The sequence below is a fragment of the Myotis daubentonii genome, chromosome 13 (genome assembly GCF_963259705.1).
Source record: "Myotis daubentonii chromosome 13, mMyoDau2.1, whole genome shotgun sequence".
Taxonomy (NCBI): domain Eukaryota; kingdom Metazoa; phylum Chordata; class Mammalia; order Chiroptera; family Vespertilionidae; genus Myotis; species Myotis daubentonii.
The window spans coordinates 52,687,686-52,713,138 of NC_081852.1; the positions used below are offsets into that span (position 1 = coordinate 52,687,686).

The window sequence follows — 25,453 nt, forward strand, 5'->3', positions numbered from 1 at the left end:
TGTACAAGTGTTAATGACTAACTTAGTTTGGCAAGAAAAATAAAGCAGGAAAGGGAATTCAGAGTTGTTAATAAATAACTCCTTTTCACCAGGATTCAGTATGAAACCTTAGAGACTTAGAAATGAACTGTTGACTTAGTTTATTGTTATCAAATTGTCAGGTATTTCACTGAACAACAACAAACCCGGAGAAGTTATTGGTAATGGAGGCAGGAGAAGAACAGGGAAAATAGCACTTGTGCTGAGGAAGGATTTGATAGGATATCATTGACTTCTGGTACTGCTGATGTGACAGCACACTACACATTGAAAGCAATGTGTAGACACTGTTACCCATGTTGCTAAGTTGTAGAAGCAGTTAACTGAAAGAATAAGTCATTTTCTTCTTTTTTAGGTATATTTGAGATACAGCATATTAGTTTCAGGTCAACAATATAATGATTCAGTGTTTGTAAGATGCCATTTTCAAATAACAGTTTAGATTTTGTGTTTGACATTTTAATTATGATAATAGAAAATGAAATTTTCCTTTCAATATTATTTAATATATTTAATTATTCTTATTAAATTTTTATGTTGGTCAATTTACAGGTGAATTATGTAACCTCATTACGCTGGATGTAGCTCACAATCAACTTGAACATCTTCCAAAGGAGATTGGAAACTGCACACAGATAACCAACCTTGACTTGCAGCACAATGAACTGCTAGACCTCCCAGATACTATAGGTATGGTATGAGAGGTGAAAGAAGATATTGATAATTATTTATAGCTACTTGAACATTAAAATACTATTTTTTTTTAAAGATATGTTTTATTGATTTTTTACAGAGAGGAAGGGAGAGAGAGGTATAGAGAGTTAGAAACATCGATGAGAGAGAAACATCGATCAGCTGCCTCCTGCACACCTCCTACTGGGGATGTGTCCGCAACCAAGGTTCATGCCCTTGACTGGAATCGAACCTGGGAACCTTCAGTCCACAGGCCAACGCTGTATCCACTGAGCCAAACTGGTCAGGGCTAAAATACTATTTTTGTTAACAAATATTAAAAGATTAGAATGTAACATTGTCAAAGTAGTAAAAGCTTCTAAAACATACTTTTTAAAATCACTATTTCCATTTCCTGGCAGAAAATAATTACATTTTTGGAAATGAGCTCAACTGGATTATAAAGACTATTAAAGCATATGTATATATTCTATAGCTCTGTGCTTAAATTGCAGAATGGGTGCATTTTCTGTTTTTGCTGATTTCAGAATGTTGCAGTGTATTGTATAGAGTATGGTCTTTTTTTTTTTTTTTTTACTAAAGTAGACCATACTGAAAAATAAAACCATTGCTATTTAGTTTTTAAAACATGGGCAGTATAGTTTAAAGCAGTGGTTTTCAACCTGTGGGTCGCAACCCCTTTGGGGGTCGAACGACCCTTTCACAGGGGTCACCTAAGACCATCGGAAAACACATATATAGTTACATATTGTTTTTGTGATTAATCACTATGCTTTAATTATGTTCAATTTGTAACAATGAAATTGGGGGTCACCACAACATGAGGAACTGTCTTAAAGGGTCACGGCATTAGGAAGGTTGAGAACCACTGGTTTAAAGTGTATTCATCTGTAATATTGAGGGACATAAGGAAAAGTTTAATACTTTATTTTTTTATATTCTTTGATAGTTGTCAGCAAATAGAGTATACGAGTAGCTCTTATTCCAAGAAAAATGGCAAAATGAATAAGTAATCCTATCTAATAAAAGAGAAACATGGTAATTGGCGTACGACCGCTACCCTTCCCATTGGCTAATCAGGGCAATATGCAAATTAACTGCCAGCCAAGATGGCGGCCGGCAGCCAGGCAGCTTGAAACTAACATGAGGCTTGCTTGCTTCAGTGATGGAGGACTCCAACGTTCCCTGCCTGCCGCTGCAGGCCTCTGAGCTGCAACTCTAAGCAATTATGTAACAAATATAGAAGCTAAACAAAACCCCAGAAACCTGCTTTAGTCCGCCGGGCTTCAGTCAGCAGGATCGCAACATTGTAAGCAAAGGCCAGAAACCTACTTTCAGCAGCGGAGGCCTAAGAGCTGGAGCCAAGCCTCAAAGCTAAAGCTGGCCCAGAATAAAAAAAAGAAACGAAAAAAAGGAGCGGTTGGGAGCTTCAGTCACCCCCAGCCTGAAAACAGCCCTCAGCCCCTCACCCGGACTGGCCAGGCACCCCAGTAGGGACCCCTACCCTGAAGGGTGTGTGACCAGCTGCAAACAGCCACCATCCCCTCACCCAGGCTGGCCAGGCACTCCAGTAGGGACCCCCACCCTGATCCAGGACACCCTTCAGGGCAAACCAGCCGGCACCCCACCCGTGCACCAGGCCTCTACCCTATATAGTAAAAGGGTAATATGCTTCCCAGCACCGGGATCAGCGGAGCTGCGAGGCCTCCCGGCACCGGGATCAGCGTGACAGGGGGCAGCACCCAAACCCTCTGATCGCCCTGCGGCTCTGTGTGTGACAGGGGGCGGGGCCACAACCTCCCTATTGGCCCTGCTCTGTTCGTGACAGGGGAAGGCGCCCCAACCCCCTGATCGGCCCTGCTCTGTGCCTGATGGGGGGAAGCTCCCCAACCCCCTGATCGGCCCTGCTCTGTGTGTGAAAGGGTGTGGCGCTCCAACTCCCCCCTCCCCTCCTCCATGGGCCCTGCTCTGTGTGTGACGGGGTAGAGCCATAACCTCCCCATCGGCCCTGCCCTGAGTGTGAGAGTGGCGGTGCCCCAACCCCCTGATTGGCCCTGCTCTGTGGGTGATAGAGGGCGGTGCCCCAACCCCCTGATGGGCCCTGCTCTGTGCTTGACAGGGTACGGAGCCCCAACCCCCCTGATGGGCCCTGCTCTGTGCGTGACGGGGTGGTGCCGCAACCTCCCCATCGACCCTGCCTTGAGTGTGACAGGGGAAGGTGCCCCAACCCCCCAATTGGCCCTACCCTGAGCGTGACTGAGGGTGGCATCACAACCTCCTGATCGCCATGCTCTGTGCATGACAGGGTGGTGCCCCAACTCCCCAATCGGCCCTGCTCTGAACCCGACCAGGGGCTGCACCTAGGGATTGGGCCTGCCCTCTGCCACCCGGGAGCAGGCCTAAGCGAGCAGGTCGTTATCTCCCGAGGGGTCCCAGACTGCGAGAGGGCACAGGCCGGGCTGAGGGACCCCCTCCCCCCCGAGTGCACAAATTTTTGTGCACTGGGCCTCTAGTGTTTATTATAATTTTTCATATTGTCATTTATCATATACCATGCTTACTAAAATAATTCTTTTGCCTTCCTCCATCCCTCTCATCCCCACTACTTTGATTGTATAGCAGAAGGTTGAGATTTGGTGAGAAATTAGAACATTTGGGTTTTGATCTGTTACAAAACTCAGCAGTCCTAATTGACCTTTGAGATTCTTCCTCAGATTTATTGGAGAAGCCTGATTCACCTAAAACAGATAGTGGCAAACTAATTAGAATATAGTTTTCCTGATACTTTTCGTCTTTTTTCTAGTCTGCTTTTTTTTTTTTTTTTGGAACAAACTTTTTCACTGTTAATTTTATTTATTTTTTTAGATACAAAATAATTTGCCATTTACATGCAATAAGCGTTAATATTTCAAGAAAAATGACTTTAAATATAATAATATTACATGTAGTAAACATTAAAATTTCAAGAAAAAAAGATTTTAAATATAATAATATTATCAAAACTGTACTAACATAGTATAATATCACAAAAGTTGTAGGAAATATTAAAAATCTGCAGCCCTAGCCACTTTGGCTCAGTGGATAGAGCATCGGCCTGTGAACTGAAAGGTCCCAGGTTCGATTCCAGTCAAGGGCACATACCCAAGTTGTGGGTTCAATCCCCAGTGGGGGACTTGCAGGAGGCAGCCGACCCATGATTCTCTCTCATCATGGATGTTTCTATCTCTCCCTTTTCCTTCCTCTCTGAAATCAATAAAAATATATTAAAATAAAATAAAAATCTACAAATAACAGGATTCTATTATATTCTAAAATATTTTTTTTCCTCTGGCTCTATTTTTGTTCATCAGTTTACATTGTTTATTCCACAAATGAGTGAGACCATGTGATATTTATCTTTCTCCGACTGGCTTATTTCCTCTAGTCTGCTTGAAAAGTATAACTTAAAATGAAAAACAAACAAAAAAACCAACACCTATTCTGGAGGGTCAATGCTGGTCCGGTAGCAGCTGCCCTACTATCCTTTCCCTGGACTAAAGAAATTAGCCCTAAACTCACAGTTGGAAATAAGTCTTCTAACTACCACCTTAAAATTACTTTTCCAAAATTCACTTTATGTCCTCACCTTTTCTTTTTTTAAAAACATAAGATGTTTTGCCTCTTTAACATGAACATTTGTTTTTTTATCCTCACTTGAGGATATTTTTCCATTGATTTGTAGAAAGAGTGGAAGGGAGGGGAAGAGACAGAAACATCTATGTGAGAGAGACACATTGATTGGCTGCCTCCCACATGAGTCCCGGCCATGGCCAGGGATCACGCCTACAAACAAGGTATTTGCCCTTGACCAGAATCCAAGGGACCCCTCAATCTGCAGGCCAATGCTCTATCCACTGAGCAAAACTGCTGGCTAGGGCTAGCATGAATACTCTTAAGAGTAGTCATCACTCCTTGATAGTAATCACTGCCATTTATTCCAGGCTGAGCAGTGCCAGGACCACTGACAACTCATAGTGTGTGAAGAAGAGCAGAGGAAATGAGGGGGCAATTCATTGCTATTAAGTCAGAGAGTACTTAAAAACAGATTATAGTTTCTCTGATTTAATCATTAGTTTACCCTATTGAATAAAAAGTATATTCTCTTTTATGTAAATACTAGAGGTCTGGTGCACGTATTCATGCACCAGTGGGATCCCTCGGCCTGGCCTGCAAGATCTGACCAAAACTGGCTCTCTGACATCCCCCGTGGGGTCCTACATTGTGATAGGGCACAGGCCAGGCCATGGGACCCCACCAGTGCACGATCAGGGCTGGGGAGGGACCGTGAGAGGGCTCCAGGGCATGTCTGGCCTGTCTCACTCAGTCCGGATCAGCCAAACCCCAGCAGCAAGCTAACCTACCAGTCCGAGCATCTGCCCCCTGGTGGTCGGTGCACGTCATAGCGAGCAGTTGAGCAGCCTTAGCATATCATTAGCATATTACACTTTGATTGGTTGAATGGACGACCAGACACTTAGCATATTAGGCTTTTTTAATATAAGATTTTCTTATTCAAGAATCAGTTATGAACTAAAGAAGATATTAAACTTCATTATAATAGTCATTTGGTTTCAAACTATGAACCTGATCATCTTAACGCCTTCTGAGATCTCTGGTCGTTTTATGAAATTGGGGTTGGGAAAGGGTTGTATCTGAAGTAGGAAAATATATTTTACTTTCTATTTCTTCTCAAAATGAGATAGAAATATGCAACAAGACCTTGCCTTCAAGGCTGGAGCACAGAACAATTCACAGAGGTCTTTTTGTTGCACTGGGCTCTGAAGAAATATTATAGTAATTATGGTTTTATCAACAAGTAGAGTTTTAGTAGTTAGGTTTTAGATAATTACAGTGCAGTTTGCATATAACAACTTTATTAGTTTTCTTTTTAATAATGGCATTCTTTTGGGTTTTTGGCATTTAAGAAATTTTGTATTGCTTGCTTTTCAGTATGCTTTCAGATTAATGTTGAAAAAAATTGTATCTTTGATATTATTTCGTTGTTAGAGTTGTGTCTTTTCCACTGATATTTTGCTACTTTGTTAAAATAAGATAAAGGCTATTTAAGTTAGAGCCTTACTCAAAGATTATACTGATTTAGCCTAAAGATGCTGATTATATTTGCTGGAATTGAAAGCATTTAATTTGAATTCATAGCCATTTGATGTTGCCATATTTTAAAATCTGACAGCATAAGAAAGCCAGCTGTCAAAGTAGAGCACAAGAACAACTTACTGTCAGAGTTAAGCACCTAAAAGCTAAATGCCAGTGATTGGCAGAGATCAGCCTACATTTATACACAGAATCTCAGCAACATTGACTTAGTCGCAATGGCTCAGCACTAAAGCAAGCTATGGCTTGATTTCTAGGTTGCAGTTTAGTTTGTGGTTTACCGCTCATTGAAAGAGGTTAGAGGTTGAAACCACTGTAGGGAGTGAATCACACAGTAAGTGCCAGACTTTTGATGTCAGTTTTTTTCTGGTATAAGAGAGTTTTGATATTTCATCCTTAATTTTTTTTCACCTCTTGTTTTTCTGAGAGTAATAGATTTTGGCAAAACGTGGATGACTCTTTGAACATGCCATGTTCTTAAGAAAGTGGTAACGCCTTTGCAAATGTGAATTTCTTCATCAGAATAGCATATTCTCGTACATCACATTTTTAAGAGTTCAGGTTCTTCTACCATACACACACAGTGAAAAAGAAAATGTTTAGGAATATTGAAGGTACTATTTTTGTTTAACCATGATTTTTGGTATTATGTAATGTTATATGGCAATTTCACCATCATTTTCATTTTGTAATTTTTAAATTTTAGAAACCTATTCTGATTTTGAAAGTGAGAAACTTAAGTTATTTTGCCTTTGGAAGAGAAGTTTTAGGAATCTGGTTCTGTTTACTGGGCTTTTGAGTTGATAAGCAATTTACTTTTAGGTTTTATTGAAAAATTTTAAAAAAATGGTTAAAATGTTGTATTTGTCTACTATTTTACTATAAACAGTGATTGAACGAGACATATCAGTTCATGGAAGAAAATTGGGGGGGCTTTTTACTATCAATAAGCCTTTCCTTATCTGACAGATTTCAAAGACCCCTTAATGAATGCTCCAGCCATCTTTAATAATAAAAGCATAATATGGTAATTAGACTGGATAGCCAAACGACCTTCCGGACAAAGCCGGGCTGTGAGGTGCCAGAGGGAAACTGGTGCTGGCAGCTGGGGGAAGGAAGGCCTACTCTTGCACGAATTTCATGCATGGAGCCTCTAGTTATAGTGGAACAGCTTTCTTCCATAGGGAAAGCAGTGGTATAAGGGGGAGAAAGGATTGGCCTTATTTATTCCAGTTTTTTTTTTTTTTTAAGGTTTACTGCCTCTTTAATCTTCAACTTCATACAGCAAATTAAAATTTGAGATTTTGAAGTTATTCATAGTCAGGCATTATCACTGCTACCAGGAAATTTCCTACCTTTACCAGGCTTGCTATAGCTATAGGGGCCATGGGCATTACATAGGCTTGTTTTTATTTCTCCCTCCAGACACATCTCAGCAATGTCATCAGAAAGGCACTAGTGAAGCATCTGTAGTTAATTTAGAAAGCATTTTAAAGACAAAATTAAGTTGTCTTTGCTAAGTGGTAGTTTTTACTGTTGCTTTTGTATTCAGTTTTCTGCTTGGAATCTTAATTAAACAGAACCAATGAACTCTTTTTAAAAAAATATGTTTTTATTGATTTTGGAGAGAGAGAAAGGGAGAGGGAAAGATAGAAATATTGATGTGTGAGAGGAACATCGATTGGCTGCCTCCTGCACACATCCCACTGGGGATGGAGCCTACAGCCCTGTCATGTGCCCTGACCGGGAATCAAACCGGTGACCTCTTGGTGCTTGGGTCAATGCTCATTCTAATGAGCCACACCGGCTGGGCAGAACTAGTGAACTCTTGACCCAGTTTCTAAACACCATAGTAAGAAAGTAATATAAATGAGCATAGCATATTTCTGGAATAGTTCAAATTGCGGGAACTGAAGTGGTTGCTATTTAAAAAAACTTAGCAAATTTTGCATTATATTTGTCTAAACTTATGGCATAGAATTATCAGAGTATTTTCATTGTAAATGACTTTGACAATAAAATGAGCTATTTTGTCATTTCTTATAACTTCAGTCACATTTCTTCAGCAAGAGGGGAAGATGCAAATGAGTGATAACTAGATGAGGGTTATAAGGCTCCCTCCTAGGGTTTCAAGGCTAAACATATGCTACAGACTAATAAATCTTTTGTAGGTATTGCAGTAAAGTTGCATCTAAGAGAGAACGTTATTCATGCAACTGTTTCAAAAAAAGATGAAAAAGAGATAGACAAACATCAGAAGATTGCTGAAAGTTGGAAGGCATCCAAACATTTGTCTCCCAAAAAGTTGTGTCACACAAGACAACTACTTCTGTTATTCTGTTATTCCTAATGATGGTAATACTGTTTAATTTAAAATCAGAACCTCTATTTGATGTTCAAACCCTGGCAGTTTAAAAATGTTATAGCAACCGTTAACAATTTGAAGTTAGGAAAGAAATTAACCAGTCATGTTAAACACTAAATTCTCATCACTGTTTTTTGTTTGTTTTATAAAAATGTACATATTTTCTAGTGTATATTGTTTGGGAAATTAAATTTGATTTAAACCTTTTATGATAGCAGATGTCATATTCATTCATGTAGCTTACCTGTAGCTTGCCATATACTAGTATGTAGTCTTGGCAATAGAACTAGAAAATGCCTATTTTCTGCTCTGCTTTTTTAAATGTATTCAATAGTGGCTGATTTATGCTCAATCCTAGTGTATACTTAGATAATAGAGTCTATAACTTTCACTTTGATTTGTAGTTTTTAAAATTATTTTTTGAGGAATTTTTTACTATCAGGTCAACTTTTCAGAGAATTTTTAGAATGTTTATATTAAAACTCATGGAAAATATTGAACCTTTCTTATCTCAGAATAATTGTGCATTGTGTATTTTAAATAATAACCATTAGAAATTTGAAAGTTTTTTTCTTCAAAATTAAATGTTCATTTTTATATATAATCACTTGTTTCATGTTGGATCATCATCACATAGATACAAATGGGGTAACTATTATAAATTTCAAATGTACACTGCTTGATGTTATTCGACTAGGCCTTATCTAAAGGTTAATTTATTATTAAAGCATGCCAATACTTTTTAATAATTTATTTTTATAATTGACTTGTAGTGTATTTCATTATTTCTCTAAGACAAGTGGCTTCAACATCATCCTAATTGCTGAAGTGTAGTGTGTTGTTCCTTGGTACTTAAAGTTAAGGATCTTGCTGAAATAGTGCTTTACAGTAATTCATAAATATCTGGTTGATAGCCTAGGACAGTGAGAGGCTCATCGTATATTTTTTTAAGTTCTCTTTTTGTGTGTATTCATAGGAAACCTGTCCAGTTTAAGTCGTCTTGGTCTGAGATATAACAGACTGTCAGCAATACCCAGATCACTGGCAAAATGCAGTGCACTTGAAGAATTAAATTTAGAGAACAATAACATTTCTACTTTACCAGAGGTAAGTAGAAATAAGCCTGCAAGATAATAAAGGAGAAACTAGTAAGTTTTTACAGCTGTTTAAATAATTTGATGATTGAGATTGCCTAAAAAGGAGTATGCTGTGGATATATAGCCACCACTAAGATAATTCCAAAGAAGAAAGAATAGGTATGATTAAAGGAACATATTAAAAAAAATTTTTGATGTGCAGAAAGGAGAAACCAAAGTGGTAAGTTGGTGTGCTACATTCCCCTTTAGCACCTAATTCTTTTTCATGTCATTTGAAACTAGCAATAAAAGCTATAATAAAGAAAAAGTTGTATGGCTGGTTTTAAAACTCACTACCCCACCCAATTCAGTTATAAAAAAAAAAGTACTGAAGAAAGATGATAAATGAAAAGAATGAACTATATAGCATATACTATTTATTATCAAGATAATATTGGCAGCAACACACCTGTGACCCAAGTTATTACCCTGCTTATGCAATAATATTAAAGCCTATTTTGCATCTATCAGTCACCAAAATGTGTTATTTTTTTTTAACATACTAGTTTTAATTTGGGTTTGGTTGGTTGTATTAGAAAAATATTTTCACTTATTTTACTCAGATTAATTGGGGAAGATACTGTAAGAAAAATTCTTTTCAACGTTATTATTTTTTTTACTCTTGCATTTCTTACTTTTGCTACGTACTATTTTAGCATACCCAACAACTGGTGTGTTTGCTTATGGTTATTCAGCATAAATTATAGTATTCTAACATAAAAGAATGGCATTGTGAGCTAATGGATTGAGTGAGCTTTTGCAAAGTCTTTTTTTTTCTTAACAATTAAAAATATCTAATATAAGTGGCCCTATTATGTTTTGACTATTGCTAGTTTTTCTGTGGTGTTTGTGTATGTATATGTGAATTAAGAATAAAGATGCTTTGAATGAATGTTTTTCAGATTTATGCTTTGATTTTGAAAGAAGAGTTTGAGTAAGTGAAGCTATAAGTTTGTAGCCATTAGTTTACGTGATAAATATATTCAATTTATTTGTTTCTTAAGGATACAGAAATAAAATAGCGCCTATTAATTTAGCTCCTATTAATCTGGGTATTTGGGATTTCAGAAAGTGTCTTGATCAGAGTACTGAAATGAGTTTCCCAAGATTGTAGTTTCTAGGCTGGACCGGTTCCTCACCTGTGGCAAAGTATCATTGTTAGCAGCAGTTTAAGTGGGATAAGGAATAGACTCCACAGATTGTAGATAGAGCTCTGACAACTAGACTGTCTGGATTTTTGTGTTTCTGTGATAGTGGTAATTTAAAATGATCATAATGGGTGAGGTTCTCCAGTGTCATCATCCCCTTTTCTAAAAGTGATTCATATCCATAATAAGACAAATCATTGGCATATTAATTAGACCTTGTTGGGATGCTTTTAGGGTGTTATTTGTGAGTTTAAGTAAGATTGACTGCTTTAACCACTTCACTGTGCCTAAATATAAAAACTGGGTATATATCAAATTACACAGTGAGAAATTTAAAAATTTATATATTTAGTCTTACTGTCAGTGAAGGGAAACTAATAATTATTGGGTTCTTCTTAGGATACAGAGATTGTGAAAAGTACTTTCATAAATAATATTTTGTGAGTGAAAAAAGCAGTGATTTATTTTTGATAGAATTATAAAGAGGACAGCTCTCTTCTGTCTGGCTGTGGAAGAAGGGCTGGCTGTGTGTGTGTGTGTGTGTGTGTGTGTGTGTGTGTGTGTGTGTGTGTGTGTAAACTTGCCTATTTTCAGATGGAGAACTATGAGAGTTTTGATTGTCATTGTCCAAATATGGGAAAGCACTAAATCTTATTTAAATATAGTATATGTGCTTTGTAAGAGCATATTTCTAATGCAAATATCTAATTACTTGTGTGTATTATAAATACAATGAGGAAGACAAAATCTAGACATTCAAGCTGGGGTAGGCAAGAAAATCAGGAAAGTGGTTTCTCATTGGGGCTTTCATATTGCTGAAATCAGAACTGGCAAAATGATTATATACTTTGCCATTTGAAGACTGAAAATGGACTAGTTTTAATGTAGACATAGGAAAAGGAACTTAATGCTTAAGGAATAATGCTAGGAGCTCTATATATATTAACCCATTCAAATCTCCATTATAATCCTAATTATTGGGATATTCTTATAAAATAGGTGGGGAAATAAGACTTAAGAGAAGTTATGTGTCTGGACAGATTTGTTACATATTTTTCTGGGAATACGGTGAAATATATATTTATTATTTAATTAATTCACCTAAGGTCACAAAACTGGTGATTATCTAAGATGGGAACTTAGATGTGTCAGACTCTAAAGCAATGATAACCCAAAAGCTTCACCATGTGATCTAAGAATGAAAGGTTTGAGAGCTGCCTTCTTGCTTCCCCTTTTCAAATATCCTCAGGTATGAACATTTTAAAATAGAAGAATGTCAATTCAGTAAAGTAATTAGCTTAACAAAAATAACATTTTTGCCATGAGACTCAATAAAACTTTATTTTCAATAAAGTATAATATAGACATTTTCCCTGAATTGACTGCTATACAAAACTCTCTCACCACTCTTATCTGTACTCTTCCTTTTATCTGTGTACACCAGTAGACAAATGTTGAGTAGCTTCTTAACGTTCAGTATAAAGAACAAGTTTCAGTTCACCATATAATTATACCCTTAATTATATAGTTATTTCATTCCTTCAGCTGGCCATGCAAATAAACTCCCACCTCAAGTGCTGAGTCTTCAGTTTCCTCATGGTAGACAGCTAACATTTGAACATTATTTAAAGCACACATACGCATGCACATTTCACACTGCTTGTTTTATCCCTGCTTGGGCTTTTATTTCAGTGTTTTCTTTTACTTCTCTAAATATTTAAATTATGTTTTCTTCCTTTAAAATTTATGTCACTCTCAGTCTCCTTACTGCTTTTCCAGTTTTTCCAGTATTTCTCATCTTTCAGTTTAGGTAGAGAAGGGACTTAAAATTTAAGTACTTACTACATGCTAGATATTGTAAAATTATATATGTATTTTATTTCTTTAAAAAGTCTTTACTACAGCCTATAAAATAAGGCATCATCATTTGCAAATGATTAAAACTAAGGTTCAGAGAAATAACTTGCCCAAATCACAAGCTCCTAAAGCAGTGATGGCGAACCTTTTGAGATCGGCGTGTCAGCATTTTGAAAAACCCTAACTTCACTCTGGTGCCATGTCACATATAGAAATTTTTTGATATTTGCAACCATAGTGAAACAAAGACTTATATTTGTGATATTTATTTTATATATTTAAATGCCATTTAACAAAAAAATGAGTTCGCGTGTCACCTCTGACACACGTGTCATAGGTTCCCCATCACTATCCTAAAGGATAGAGTCAGGATTCAAAAGTGTTTTATAGCCTATACTAGTATTTCTCAGCATTAATGAGCATACAGATCACCTGAGAATCTTAGGATTCATACGATTCTGCAGGAGCAAACTATAGGACTCTGCATTTCTAACAAGCTCCCAGGGGATGCTGATTTGCTTTTCCTTGAACCAGACTTTGAATAGCAAGAGCCTATCTATCTGTCTACACTAATAAAAGAGAAACATGCAAATTGGTGTCACTCTGCTATGCCCACCAACCAATCAGAGCGACTCTGCAAATTAACCCAACAAAGATGGCGGTTAATTTGCATACACAGACTCGAAGCGAAGACTGAAGACTGAAGAGGCTTGGCTTCTCCGCTGCAGCCTCACTGTGGCTGGACCAAAGGCCTGGGTCCTGGGTGCCGAGGAAAACCGGTGCCAGCAGCCAGGGGAAGGAAGATCTATTGCATGAATCTTCATGCAACAGGCTTCTAGTGTGTGTGTGTGTGTATATATATATATATATATATAAGCCTAATGCTAATTGTCCCTCCAACCATTCGACTGGTTGCTATGATGTGCACTGATCATCAGGGGGCAGACCCTCTGATCGGTAGGTTAGCTTGCTGCTTGGGTCTGGCCAGGGGCTGGGGGCTGGACACACCCTGGAGCCCTCCTGCGGTTCCTCCTTGGCCCCGATTGTGCACTGGTGGGGTCCCCCGGCCTGGCCTGCACCCTCTCGCAATCCACGACCCCTTGGGGGATGTCAGAGAGCCAGTTTTGGCCCAGTCCTAGCAGGCCTGGCCGAGGGATCCCACCGATGCACGAATCCATGCACTAGGCCTCTAGTTCTATATGTGTTATTGATTATATATAGTTATGTATTATTTCCTTTTACCTTTGTGATTTATTTCTCTAAATAGGTTTTTAGTCTTCTTAATAGCAGAAATTCTTTTGTAATACTTAAACATTTAGCACTGTGGTTACCTGGTAGAAGGCTGAAGTAAGGGGATAATGGCATTATGTGCTTAATAAATATTTACTTGATAGGTGCAAATTCCTTCAGAAATTTTACCATATGGAGAAGCAGTGTATTATATAATATTAGAAAGTATAACCATCTTCTGAATTTAATATTCCTAAAAGGAACCAGTAAATTACGAAATAACTGCTCAGTCTGTGCCAGGCATTATGTTAATCTTAATAATATAGAGATGGGTACTTCATATTTCCTATAAGTAAATAAATTTGCTGTTTCTTGTAAAATCTGAAAACCTGACTATATTTGTTCCATATTTCTGCAAGGAACAATTAGCTAAAATTGAGTAGTGACTGTCATTCTCCACAAGGCATCACAAAACACACCAACTAGTCTCTGTCATTTCTTTCCTGTAAGACCTTTAAGTCTTTTTACAGTTCTAATTCTTATGTTTTATTTCATTTTTTTACAGAGCCTTTTGTCAAGTCTTGTGAAACTGAATAGTTTGACCTTAGCTAGAAATTGCTTCCAGTTATATCCAGTTGGTGGTCCATCTCAGTTTTCCACCATTTATTCCCTCAACATGGAACACAATCGGATCAATAAAATTCCATTCGGAATTTTCTCCAGAGCAAAAGTATTAAGTAAGCTGAATATGAAGGTAAGCTTCTGTTTGTAATAGGGAAAAAAGCTACATGACTAGCACGTCTACTAATATTTGTTTTCTCTATCAGTGTAGGGAATGGGTATTTGCTTCTTGTTGATGGGTCTAAACTGATAAGGATATTTCAGAGCAATTTGTATTAGATAACAAATATCTTAGGACCATGCATACCCTTAGCAGTATGTCCTAAAGAAGTACCTATCAAGTGTTCATAAAAGTATAATTGTTGGCATATTTATTGCAGAGCTTTCTACTTAATTGGTACCAACTTATTATAATATTAATATTTGATTTCATTTTTTAAAAGTATTATAGGCATACTTCATTTTATTGCACTTTGCTTCATTACACTTTTCAGATACTGTGTTTTTTGACAAATTGAAAGTTTGTGGCAACCCTGCATTAAGCAAGTCTGTCAATGCCATTTTTCCAACAGCATTTGCTTACTTCATGTCTTTGTGTCACATTTTGGTAATTCTCGCAATATTTCAGACTTTTAAATTATATTTGTTATGGTCATCTGTGATGAGTAATCTTTGTTGTTACTGTTGTCATTGTTTTGGGGTGCCACAAATCACACTCATAAGACGGCAAACTTAATTGATAATGTTGTGTGTGTGTTCTGACTGCTCCACTGACCTGTCATTCCCTCATCTCTTTCCCACTCCCTATTTCCTAAGACACAACAATATTGAAATTAGGCCATTTAATAACCCTACAGCAGCCTCTAAGTGTTCAGGTGAAATGAAGAGTTGCATGTCTCTCACTTTAAAATGAAAAGCTAGAAATGAATAAATTTAGTGAGGAAGACATGTTGAAAGCTGAGATAAGCTGAAAGTTAGGCTTCTTGTGCCAGTTGAGTTGTGACTACAAAGGAAAAGTTCTTGAAGGAAATTAAAGGTGCTACTCCAGTGAAAACACGAATGTTAAGAAAACAAAACAGCCTTATTGCTGAAATGAAGAAAGTTTCAGTGGTCTGAATAGAAGATCATACCACCCACAACATTCCCTTAAGCTAAAGCCAAATTCAGAGCAAGACCCTAACTCTTCAATTCTTTTTTTTTTTTTTAATATATTTTATTGATTTTTTACAGAGAGGAAGGGAGCGGTATAGAGAGTTAGAAACATTGATGAGAGAGGAACATTGATCAGCTGCCTCCTTCACACTCCCTACTGGGGATGTGCCCACAACCAAGGTACATGCCCTTGGCTGGAATCGAACCCGGGACCTTTCAGTCCACAGGCCGACGCTCTATCCACTGAGCCAAAGTGGTTAGGGCAACTCTTCAATTCTTTGAAGGCTGAGAGAGGTAGTAGGGAGGCTGCAGAAATCTATCTATATAATAAAGGCCTCAGCAACCATTACGGCTGAATGACCAGAATGACCTGTCGCTGTGATGCGCACTGACCGCCAGGGGGCAGACGATCAACACAGGAGCTGCCTCCTGGTGGTCAGTGCGCTCCCACAGGGGGAGTGCCGCTCAGCCAGAAGCCGGGCTCACAGCTGGCTAATGCAGCGGTGGTGATGGGAGCCTCTCCTGCCTCCTTGGCAATGCTAAGGAGCAGTGAGCTGGTGGGTAAGGAGCAGCGAGCAGGCAGGCGGTAAGGAGTAAGGGCTCCTACACTGCGAGAGGGCACAGGCTGAGCTGAGGACACCCCCCCCCCCCACTACCTGCCTCAGTGCATGAATTCTGTGCACTAGGCCTCTAGTCCTTTAGAGTTCATTGATGTGCAAACTTCATTGCTCTTATTTAAAGATATTGCCACGGCCACACCAAGCTTCAGCAGCCATCACCTTTACCATCAGCATTTAGCCAAGACCCTCTACCAGCAAAAAGACTATATCACTTGCTGAAGACCCAAATTTTGCTTAGCATTTTTTAGTAGTATTTTTAAATTAAGGTATGTACATTGTTTTATAGACATAGTGCTATTGCACACTTAGTAGACTACAGTATAGTGTAAACATAATTTTGTTGTACACTAGGAAACAAAAAAGATACATGTGACTCACTAAAGCGTTACTTACTTTATTGTGGTGGTCTGGAACCAAACCCTCAATATCTCTCAGGTATGTCTCTGTATCTTTAATAGAATACTATGAAGCCATTAAAAATAATACTCTAGTTTAATAGTAAATACCAGTTGAAGCATTCTCAATTTATTAAGTACAAAAAGTTAAAGCATGCAGGACTTTCCACACATATTTTTAAAAGCTGTTTTTAATGTGCTTAATTATATATGAAATAGTTATAGATTTATATACATGTATATATTAGCCAGTGTAGATAACAAATACAATGTTTATCTTTGAATATCAGAATTATTTATGGGCATCTTTAGCTTCTTTTTGCTTATCTATATTCTCTACAGTGAATGAGTTTTACATTTGTAATAAGGAAAAAAGTTTATTACAAAAGGAGGAAAGAAATGAAAAATGATTTGTTCAGTGATTTAATTTGTAGTGAACAAACTTTAGGGCCAGAGGAGATAAATAAATTGGCCACATAACTAATTCATGGCTGAGGTAGGAATTCAGGGAATCTATATTTCAAGCTTCAGTTACAGTGTTCTTTCTGTTGTGTCATAATACATCCTTTTGTCTTTGATGAACCATTTCAACATAAATGTGGTTCTTTCAACTACAGTCTCAATTTTGTCTATACTTGTTCATAAATACATGTATTTTTTATGATAATTCTTTGGAAGTATATAATAAATGAACTAGTGGAAATTCAAAATAATCTTACAGTCTTAAGCAGGTGTAAGTTATTGTTATCCAGTCTGGTTATATGAGAGTTAGCAGTGGTAATGTCTTTAATCTGATGTTCAGTTTGTTCAGTTTCTAATAAGAGGTTTAGAACACAACAGTCCAGGTAGGTGTTCATTAGTTTCTACATTTGATTATACATTTTTATGTATATGACGTTAATGTAATATGTTAGCTTGGTGCCGAAACCGGTTTGGCTCAGTGGATAGAGCATCGGCCTGTGGACTGAAAGGTCCCAGGTTTGATTCCGGTCAAGGGCATGTACCTGGGTTGCGGGCATATCCCCAGTGGGAGATGTGCAGGAGGCAGCTGATCGATGTTTCTCTCTCATCGATGTTTCTAACTCTCTATCTCTCTCCCTTCCTCTCTGTAAAAAATCAATAAAAAATATATATATATATATAAATGTTAGCTTGGGAAAGCCTGTTTTCTGTGAAATAATAAAACTTTGCATAGAGCTTTGTCCTAATTTTCCTTCAAAATTATAACATGTTTAGCAAAAGTTTTTCTTGAAAGAAGTCAAATAAAACCAACCTGACATTTTCTTGCTTATATTAGCGCAGTAGTAAGTTTTTTAAATGAAAATGTTTTATCATTCTATTAACTATCAGTAGTTTGGGCATCAATAGGTCGTAAGTTTAAATGTTATAGTTAATAGGTAATAAGTTAAAATATTATAATAAAAGAAAAACTTGGTTTTCAAATGAATGTTTACTACTTGGGATTTCTCTTATGGATAGTTTTGTGTAAAATAATCATTGTATATTGCAAAAAATATTTTTTAAAATACAGATGAACAAAAAGGACATAAAATGATCCATCAATGAGAGGTAGGATCTCTGGTAACATATTGGCATATGTCATTGATACCCAACTGGGACAGGGTAGAGAGAGCGGACTGATGGTCTGCTCTCAATACCAATACCCCCAACACACGACAGTGTGGTAAGAGTTGTTATTGATAAAAATGTGTTTCATAAATGAATATGAGGAAGCAGAAAAAAATAGTGAATCATTGACATATATTTCACTTATTTTCTGTGTATAGCTACATCTAATTTTTAAAATTAGCATCATACTATTTCATCACTTGTTTTAATTCAGTGATAAATATTTTTTGTCATCTTTTCTTTTGGACTTTTAAAGTAAAATTGTGGATACTTAATTAATATTTAATGATTTAATTTGCTGTCTTATTAAGACTTTTTCCCTCTCCTACTTTATTGCTCAGCATTTCTAGAATTGCTGAGGTTATCTGGTTTCCTTGTAGGCCCTAATTAGATGTTTATTCTTTCGTTGTGTTCATGAGCATCCACATTTTATTCAGTGATTTCTGTACATTATTGTAAAATGGGGAAAACATCATATTTATCACTGGGACCGTTGAAATCTTGTATTGGCTTATATGGCATATTTTTTTCTATATCCAATACAGATAATCACATAGGGAACAAACTTCCAATTTTACCTCAAAACAAAAACCTAACTACTGTATGAAAAAGTTTGAAGGCTTAGAGTTCTTTTTGCTTTTTATTCTTTATTTGTTATCAAGAAAAGGGAATAAGTTTTCTGCTTAAGAATTCTCTTTCCATCAGGTAGTATATGGAACTTTGTTTTTATGGTTATACTTTAGATGCTTCTTTTTGTCTTTGTTAGGACAATCAGTTGACATCACTTCCCTTGGATTTTGGAACTTGGACCAGTATGGTAGAATTGAATTTAGCCACTAATCAGCTCACAAAGATCCCTGAGGATGTGTCTGGTCTTGTTTCTCTTGAGGTGTGTATAAAAGAGCATTTAGAACTCCTTATATCCTTCTACAGTTATCTCACTTATAAAGTTTCCAATTAAAATAAGCAATTTCTATTTGAGTGAAGATCATAATTAGAAATGTTAGACTCTCTTAAACATACAACCCCATTAGGATGATGAAGTGTTGACTTAATCTGGGTCAATGCTTCTGAATGACTCTTGCCCACTGAAAGTTGGTAGGTTTTAGTGCTATAAAAGTATCTTTGAAATAAAAGTTTTCTACGAATTAGCATTTAAAAAGCATTTTTTACAACATTTCCCCCCTTAATTGTTTAAGAACTCTGCACCATTGTCTATCAAAATAATTATGGATTCCTCAGACTGGCATTTAGAACCCTTTATGCAATTCTGGCCTACTTTTCCATTCTAATTACCCACCTACTCTTTTATTTACTATTTAAATAGATTATTTTCTTTGTTGGAAATATCTGATATGCTGTATGTGTTTTCCTATGGTCGAGACCCACAGGTTGAGAACTGCTGAAGTATGGTATAATGGTTAAAAGCATGAGCTTTGAAGCCAAACAGATCTGAGTACAATTTCACTTTTATCTCTCTGTATTTATGGATTTAAATTTCCCAAGCGTCGGTTTCCTCACCTATGAAATGGGGATAATATGTAGTATTTTTCTTGTAAGGTTGTAGTTGATACATTCAGTATAGTGCCCTGCAAATAGTAAACTCAGTAAATGATAATTGCTATTATGATTATTTTCTTGGTCTAATTGTATATGTTTATTTTATTGTGGATAGTATAACTTTGAAGAAAATACGTTTGCATAAAAAATTAACCAGAACCTTATGTAGATTTTTCCTTTTAGTTTCCTTTTCACTGTCCCCATACCCAGTATTGTTTCCCTACATCCCTATTGTAACTTCTCTGAGAACAAGGACTACCTTCTTCAACCTTTTTCCCCCTCTTCAGTATATTGCTGGATATCTTGCAATGTAAATAAATATACCACAAATAATAACTGTGGTGGATAGATATAGGCAGCTTAGAAGTCAGTTGTTACCTTCCTTAAATGATGGGTTTTAAGAGGTTTGAATTAATAACTGGTTTCCTATTAAACATTTGTAACTTATTTAGTAGCAAAGTACCATTAACTATATGAATCTTGCTATAAGTAATTGTATATATTTTTAAGTTAATAATTATATACATTTTCAATTTAAAGTTAAATTCTTTTGCTTACATTAGTTTAGACTTAATCAAATAAAATCTATTTTTCAAATAACTACGGTGATTTTTTTTTTTTAGAATAGTAAGTATTTTCTGTGATTTACTTGACCATTGTTCTTAATACTCAGTGTTTAGAAAATTAGCATTGCTTAATAAATTTTAAGCCACACAGTGGTAATGTATAATTCCATTTTATGAGTTGCCAAATACTATCAATAATTTCTCCCTAGGTTCTGATATTATCAAACAATCTTCTAAAGAAGCTTCCCCATGGTCTTGGAAACCTTAGGAAGTTAAGAGAGCTAGATCTAGAGGAGAACAAATTGGAATCCTTGCCAAATGAAATTGCTTATCTTAAGGATTTACAGGTAAAACATTACTATAGATTTTATAGTTATATGATTAAAGCTTTTGGATGTATTCCAAATTGCTCATTTTTCTTAAGAATTTGATCTTCTTGGACCAGATAGATTTTCCTATTATAGCTTTAGAGCTGAGTTTTATGTTCATTTAACGTGTTTGCTTTTGTCTTCCTAACAAATGATATTTTTTGAAAGAAAAACTTGTTAATTCTTGTCCTGTCCAATCTAATTTCTCTACTTGTTTATGCTATTGATTTAGTAGATGTATAGTTCTAAATTTACATCAGTTGTTGGAAATATATATGTAACCATCTTTTCTTACATTGATCTTTCAGAAATTAGTCTTGACAAACAACCAGTTGACCACTCTTCCCAGGGGCATTGGTCACCTTACCAATCTCACACATCTAGGCCTTGGAGAGAACCTACTTACTCATCTTCCTGAGGAAATTGGTATGAAACTTTTGGATGCTTGACTCTGTACTAATAATTTGCTCTTTTAAGTAGTATTTCAGATAATTATGACAAATCTATTTTTGTCAACTGAGGTTCCAGCAGGCTTAAGGTGTTTTTGTTTTTAGTTTTTGTTTTTTAATAAAGCACCAGTAGCTGGTTGGTTGGTTGGTTGGTTGGTTTTGGTAAGTTTTCTTCATAGGAGTAATATTGTGTTTGAGAAAGTTTTAGCATACTTATGTTCTAATAGATATAACCTTAATTTCAAAATTACACAGGTTTGCTTTAAACTAGTAATGTCTTATGCCAAAAGAACATTTCCTTATGAGGCTTTAGAATTAATAATAATATTTGATATTAATATTTGAGAATACTTTAGAATTTTCTAAGTTTTTTTTAATATCTATTAACATAACCATCTTGAATTTGAGGCAGTGCAAGTTGTAATCCCATTTTATGAAGAGAGTTGATTGAGGTCACAAAGTAGTTTTTAAATTAGTAATTTCATATATTATCTCTCCCATCTATATCATGCTGTTCCATAGGCACTATAGATTAGTGGTGAAGAATGGTTTTGAAGTAAAATAGACAACTCAAAATTTGGCTTTATGGCTTTGGATAAGGTAGGGGAACCCTAAATTTCAAGTTTTCTGCCTGTAAAATAAGGATAATAATAGTAACTTCTCATAGCATTCTCTGAATATTAAATAAGCTATTAAGTGTAAACAAATCTATTACTCAGTAGCCATTATTTTTATTCTTCTACATACCACTATCAAATATCACAAATTTTGAAGTTGAAAAATTGGCAACACATGAGGCAACTTTACACCTTTATTTCTAGTGTATTTATGCAGCTGGCCCAGCCATGGGCAAACTACGGCCCGCTTGAAATGAATAAAAAAAAAAAAAAAAGACCGTACCCTTTTATGTAATGATGTTTACTTTGAATTTATATTAGTTCACACAAACACTCCATCCATGTTTTTGTTCCGGCCCTCCGGTCCAGTTTAAGAACCCATTGTGGCCCTCGAGTCAAAAAGTTTGCCCACCCCTGTGCTGGCCTCATGCAGTTGCTTAAAACATTTGCCTAGAAAGTATGAGTATCCTAAGTCTAAGAAAAAAATTAAAAATATTATATAAATTGATTTTTGGCTTACTTTTAAATATGTGATGCCTGACTGGTGTGGTTCAGTGGTGGAGCATCAGCCTATGTACCAGGAGATCACAGTTTCATTCCCCTTCCGGGCACATGCCTAGGTTGCTGGCTCAGTCCCCAGTAAGGGGGCATGTAGGAGGCAGCCGATCAGTGATTCTCTCTAATCATTGGCCTCTCTCTCTCTCTCTCTCTCTCTCTCTCTCTCTCTCTCTCTCTCTCTCTCTCTCTCTTCTTTCCCTCCCTCCCTCCCTCCCCCTCTCTCCCCACCCTCCCTCTTTTCCTCTCCCTCTCCCTCTTTTCCTCTCCCTTCCTCTCTGAAATTAATAAAAATATTAAAAAAAATATGTGATGCCTTAGTGAAAGATTTATACAAACTTAAAAAACTTTTCCACATGAGAAATTAATATGAGAGATTGTCACATTGTCTACAACAGAAAATGATTACAGGCACTGACTATACAATAAACTTATCTCTGGAGTTCAAAACAAAACAAAACAAAACAAAACAAAACACAAAAACCTCTCCAACCTTGAAAACCAGTTAAAAAGGAAGGTTCTAATTTAACTGATATGGACAGTGTGACCTGGATATTGGCGTTTTCCACATTTCCCCAGTTGATTTGAACATGCAGTAAAGCTTGAGACTCGCAGTTGTAGAGAGTTTTAAAATGAGGAGAAGAAAGTAAGAGGAAATAGGTATTTCAGTACATGTAATGCTCAGGACAGCATCATGCCATTGAATTTATTTTAGTAGTAACTAATTTTTAAAAAATAGTAATTGATTTGATTTTTTTTTTTTTTTAAACAGGTACACTGGAGAACCTAGAAGAACTGTATTTGAATGACAACCCCAACCTGCATAGCCTTCCCTTTGAGCTGGCTCTTTGCAGCAAGCTTTCAATCATGAGTATTGAGAACTGTCCACTCAGTCACCTTCCACCTCAGATTGTTGCTGGGGGTCCTTCTTTCATCATTCAGTTCTTAAAGATGCAGGGTCCATATCGTGCCATGGTCTGATACAAATCTGCTGTCCCACACACTGTTCACAAATAGACTGCCATTAATGTTTCATATCTATATCTGTGTCTATTTATGTAGATATTGATATATTTGGCAGATTTATAAAGTCTGCATTATGTGTTTCTGCTAATAGAGGAATCATAGCCATTTAGATTTTTTTAAAAATTCTGTACAAAAGGCTTATATAAGTTTTCTTTGCTGAACTTGATGGATGTTTTCCTATTGTGTAATATGCCAGTTTGCTCAAGACATTTGTAAACAAATTATGAATTTATTCAATTTAAGGGGCAGAGGTAGTACAGTTAGATATACTTTCTCTTAGCAAAAATAATGGGCAAATAATTTTGTTGCAACTTTTCATACATATTTTCCCCTTACCAGTTGTCAGATCTTTATAATATTATAGGCCCTGATGGTAGAATTTTTTCTTTAACTTATTTTGAAATTTGAGATTTAAATTTTATATATTGTTTACAGTCAGAGTAAATCACTGGATTTTTTGTTGTTATTGTTTTGATTTGCTCTGTTTTAATCAGTCAAATCTAGAGTTTATATCCTCTGCAAAGAATTTGCATCAGCTGGTTTAAATATAAAAGATATTTGCTTTTTTGAAACAACTGGCAAAGTGAAAAGATACAGTCAAAATTCTAGAATTCCTGTAATTGTGATTCTCAGATCAATTGTGAAGCAAAATATTTGAATTGAGTCTTTCGGTTGTGGGGGAGGAGGGTATTGAGACTTTTTCTAGTATAAATATCTTTTCTTAAGTTTGGGGGAACAGAAACTTGTAGCGCAAAGGAGTTTTCATTCCTGAAACTTGCAGGTCCACAAAAAATAACAAAAATTTGGCAAAAAAATATACATACACACACATACTATATATGTATATACAATGCTATATAGATATGTATTTATTATATCATAAACTACAGTAGGTAACTTTAAGGATTTCTCCCTAGCCTTGTACAATGAAAATGAATGTTTTTCTTTGAACACTGCAATATATGTATGTTTCAAGGTTATTTAACAGTGTACTATGGTTTTATATCTTGACTTGCCTTGTACATCTTTCAGTTCTGGAATATCTGCGTCTAAGCACAATATCTTCACACTGTGCTCTATTGCTGCTGAACTAAATGCACTTTTCCCCACATGTGGGGCACTGGCTTCACACAATTCAGTTCAGTACCATTGATTTTAATATTATCTTTCCTTTCCTGGTAGTTGTTAATATAGTTATGGAAAAGAGGCATACTGCATAGAAGCCATTGGTAGTTCAGTGGGAGTTCTGTAAGATGTGCCTGTGCTCTTTGATGTATTTTCTTTGCTTTACTGCTTTTAGTCTGGCAGTGTTGTAAATGCGTGCCCCTTATACAGTACTTTTACTTTTGATAGTGTCAGTCTAAGTCAGTTTAATTTTTGAAGAAAAACAGAGTAAGTGCATTCTAGGTATCATTCTAAAAAGCACATCCCATATAAAGAATAACTATTATGTGTAATTACATATTGCTGCTTGGATTTCTTTTTTTATTTCCATTTAGATGGGCATTGTGTTTTAAAGAAAACCATTTTTGAATTAAGGCCATGATATTATGATAGAAATTTGGAGTGTTGTTTTGCTTTTCCTGGTGCTCAAAATCAGGACTAAGTTTGAGGTGGAACCTATATTCGTAATTGGCAAATTGTTAAGGAGCAACTAAGAAATGGAAGGCAGGTGAAGATATAAAACCCTAGAATGCTTCAATGTGCTGTAAAACTATTGTAGATGTCACTGGATTTTACCAAGTAATATCCTTTCTTCTTTTCCCCCCCATCTACTGTGGCTTTTCAATTAAAATTTTGTTTATAAAAGGAATTTGTTTATTACAGCTCTACCTAGAGCTTGTGTGTATGTGTGGTTTTTAAAAATTTTATATCCGGGGTGCTTATGTATTATGATGGTGGAACTTGAACTTTAAAGGGAGTAGCATCCTAATGTCTTTTTGGGGGGGTGGGGGGTTGGGGGAAGGGGGAGGTATTATTTCTTTACAACGAAAATAGATATTGTTTTTTAAGCATTTTGGTTACCCTACTTTCATTTACTAGTATATTGGTCTATAACAAATACAGAATGATCAAAATCTTATATGTACTAGTAGAAGTGATGTTATAGACAAATCATATATAGCTGAGGAGTTATAAAATTTTTTAAGAAGCATAAAACATATGTTTTGGGTATGGCTTCCACATTGTAAGAGCCCATGAATTTCATTACTTCTAACAAAAAACTAAAGTAGACTCTAATTGGGATATCCTTGTGAAATCAAAATATTTAATAT

General features: G+C 36.1%; 1 protein-coding gene across 4 annotated transcripts in view; it reads left to right on the forward strand.

The window, feature by feature from the left end:
- The window catches only part of SHOC2 (SHOC2 leucine rich repeat scaffold protein), a 58,841-nt gene extending 33,826 nt beyond the window's left edge, over positions 1–25,015 (forward strand). For 3 of the 4 annotated variants that reach the window (XM_059661362.1, XM_059661361.1, XM_059661363.1), the window contains exons 3-9: positions 592–729; positions 9,225–9,355; positions 14,185–14,373; positions 18,803–18,925; positions 20,372–20,509; positions 20,839–20,956; positions 22,924–25,015. In XM_059661362.1, coding sequence (XP_059517345.1) covers positions 592–729; positions 9,225–9,355; positions 14,185–14,373; positions 18,803–18,925; positions 20,372–20,509; positions 20,839–20,956; positions 22,924–23,132 — 1,046 coding nt within the window. In that variant the 3' untranslated portion in view covers positions 23,133–25,015. The remainder of the gene's footprint in view (positions 1–591; positions 730–9,224; positions 9,356–14,184; positions 14,374–18,802; positions 18,926–20,371; positions 20,510–20,838; positions 20,957–22,923) is intronic. The other variant, XM_059661364.1, reaches the window with a different exon arrangement.
- The last annotated feature ends 438 nt before the right edge of the window (positions 25,016–25,453 follow it).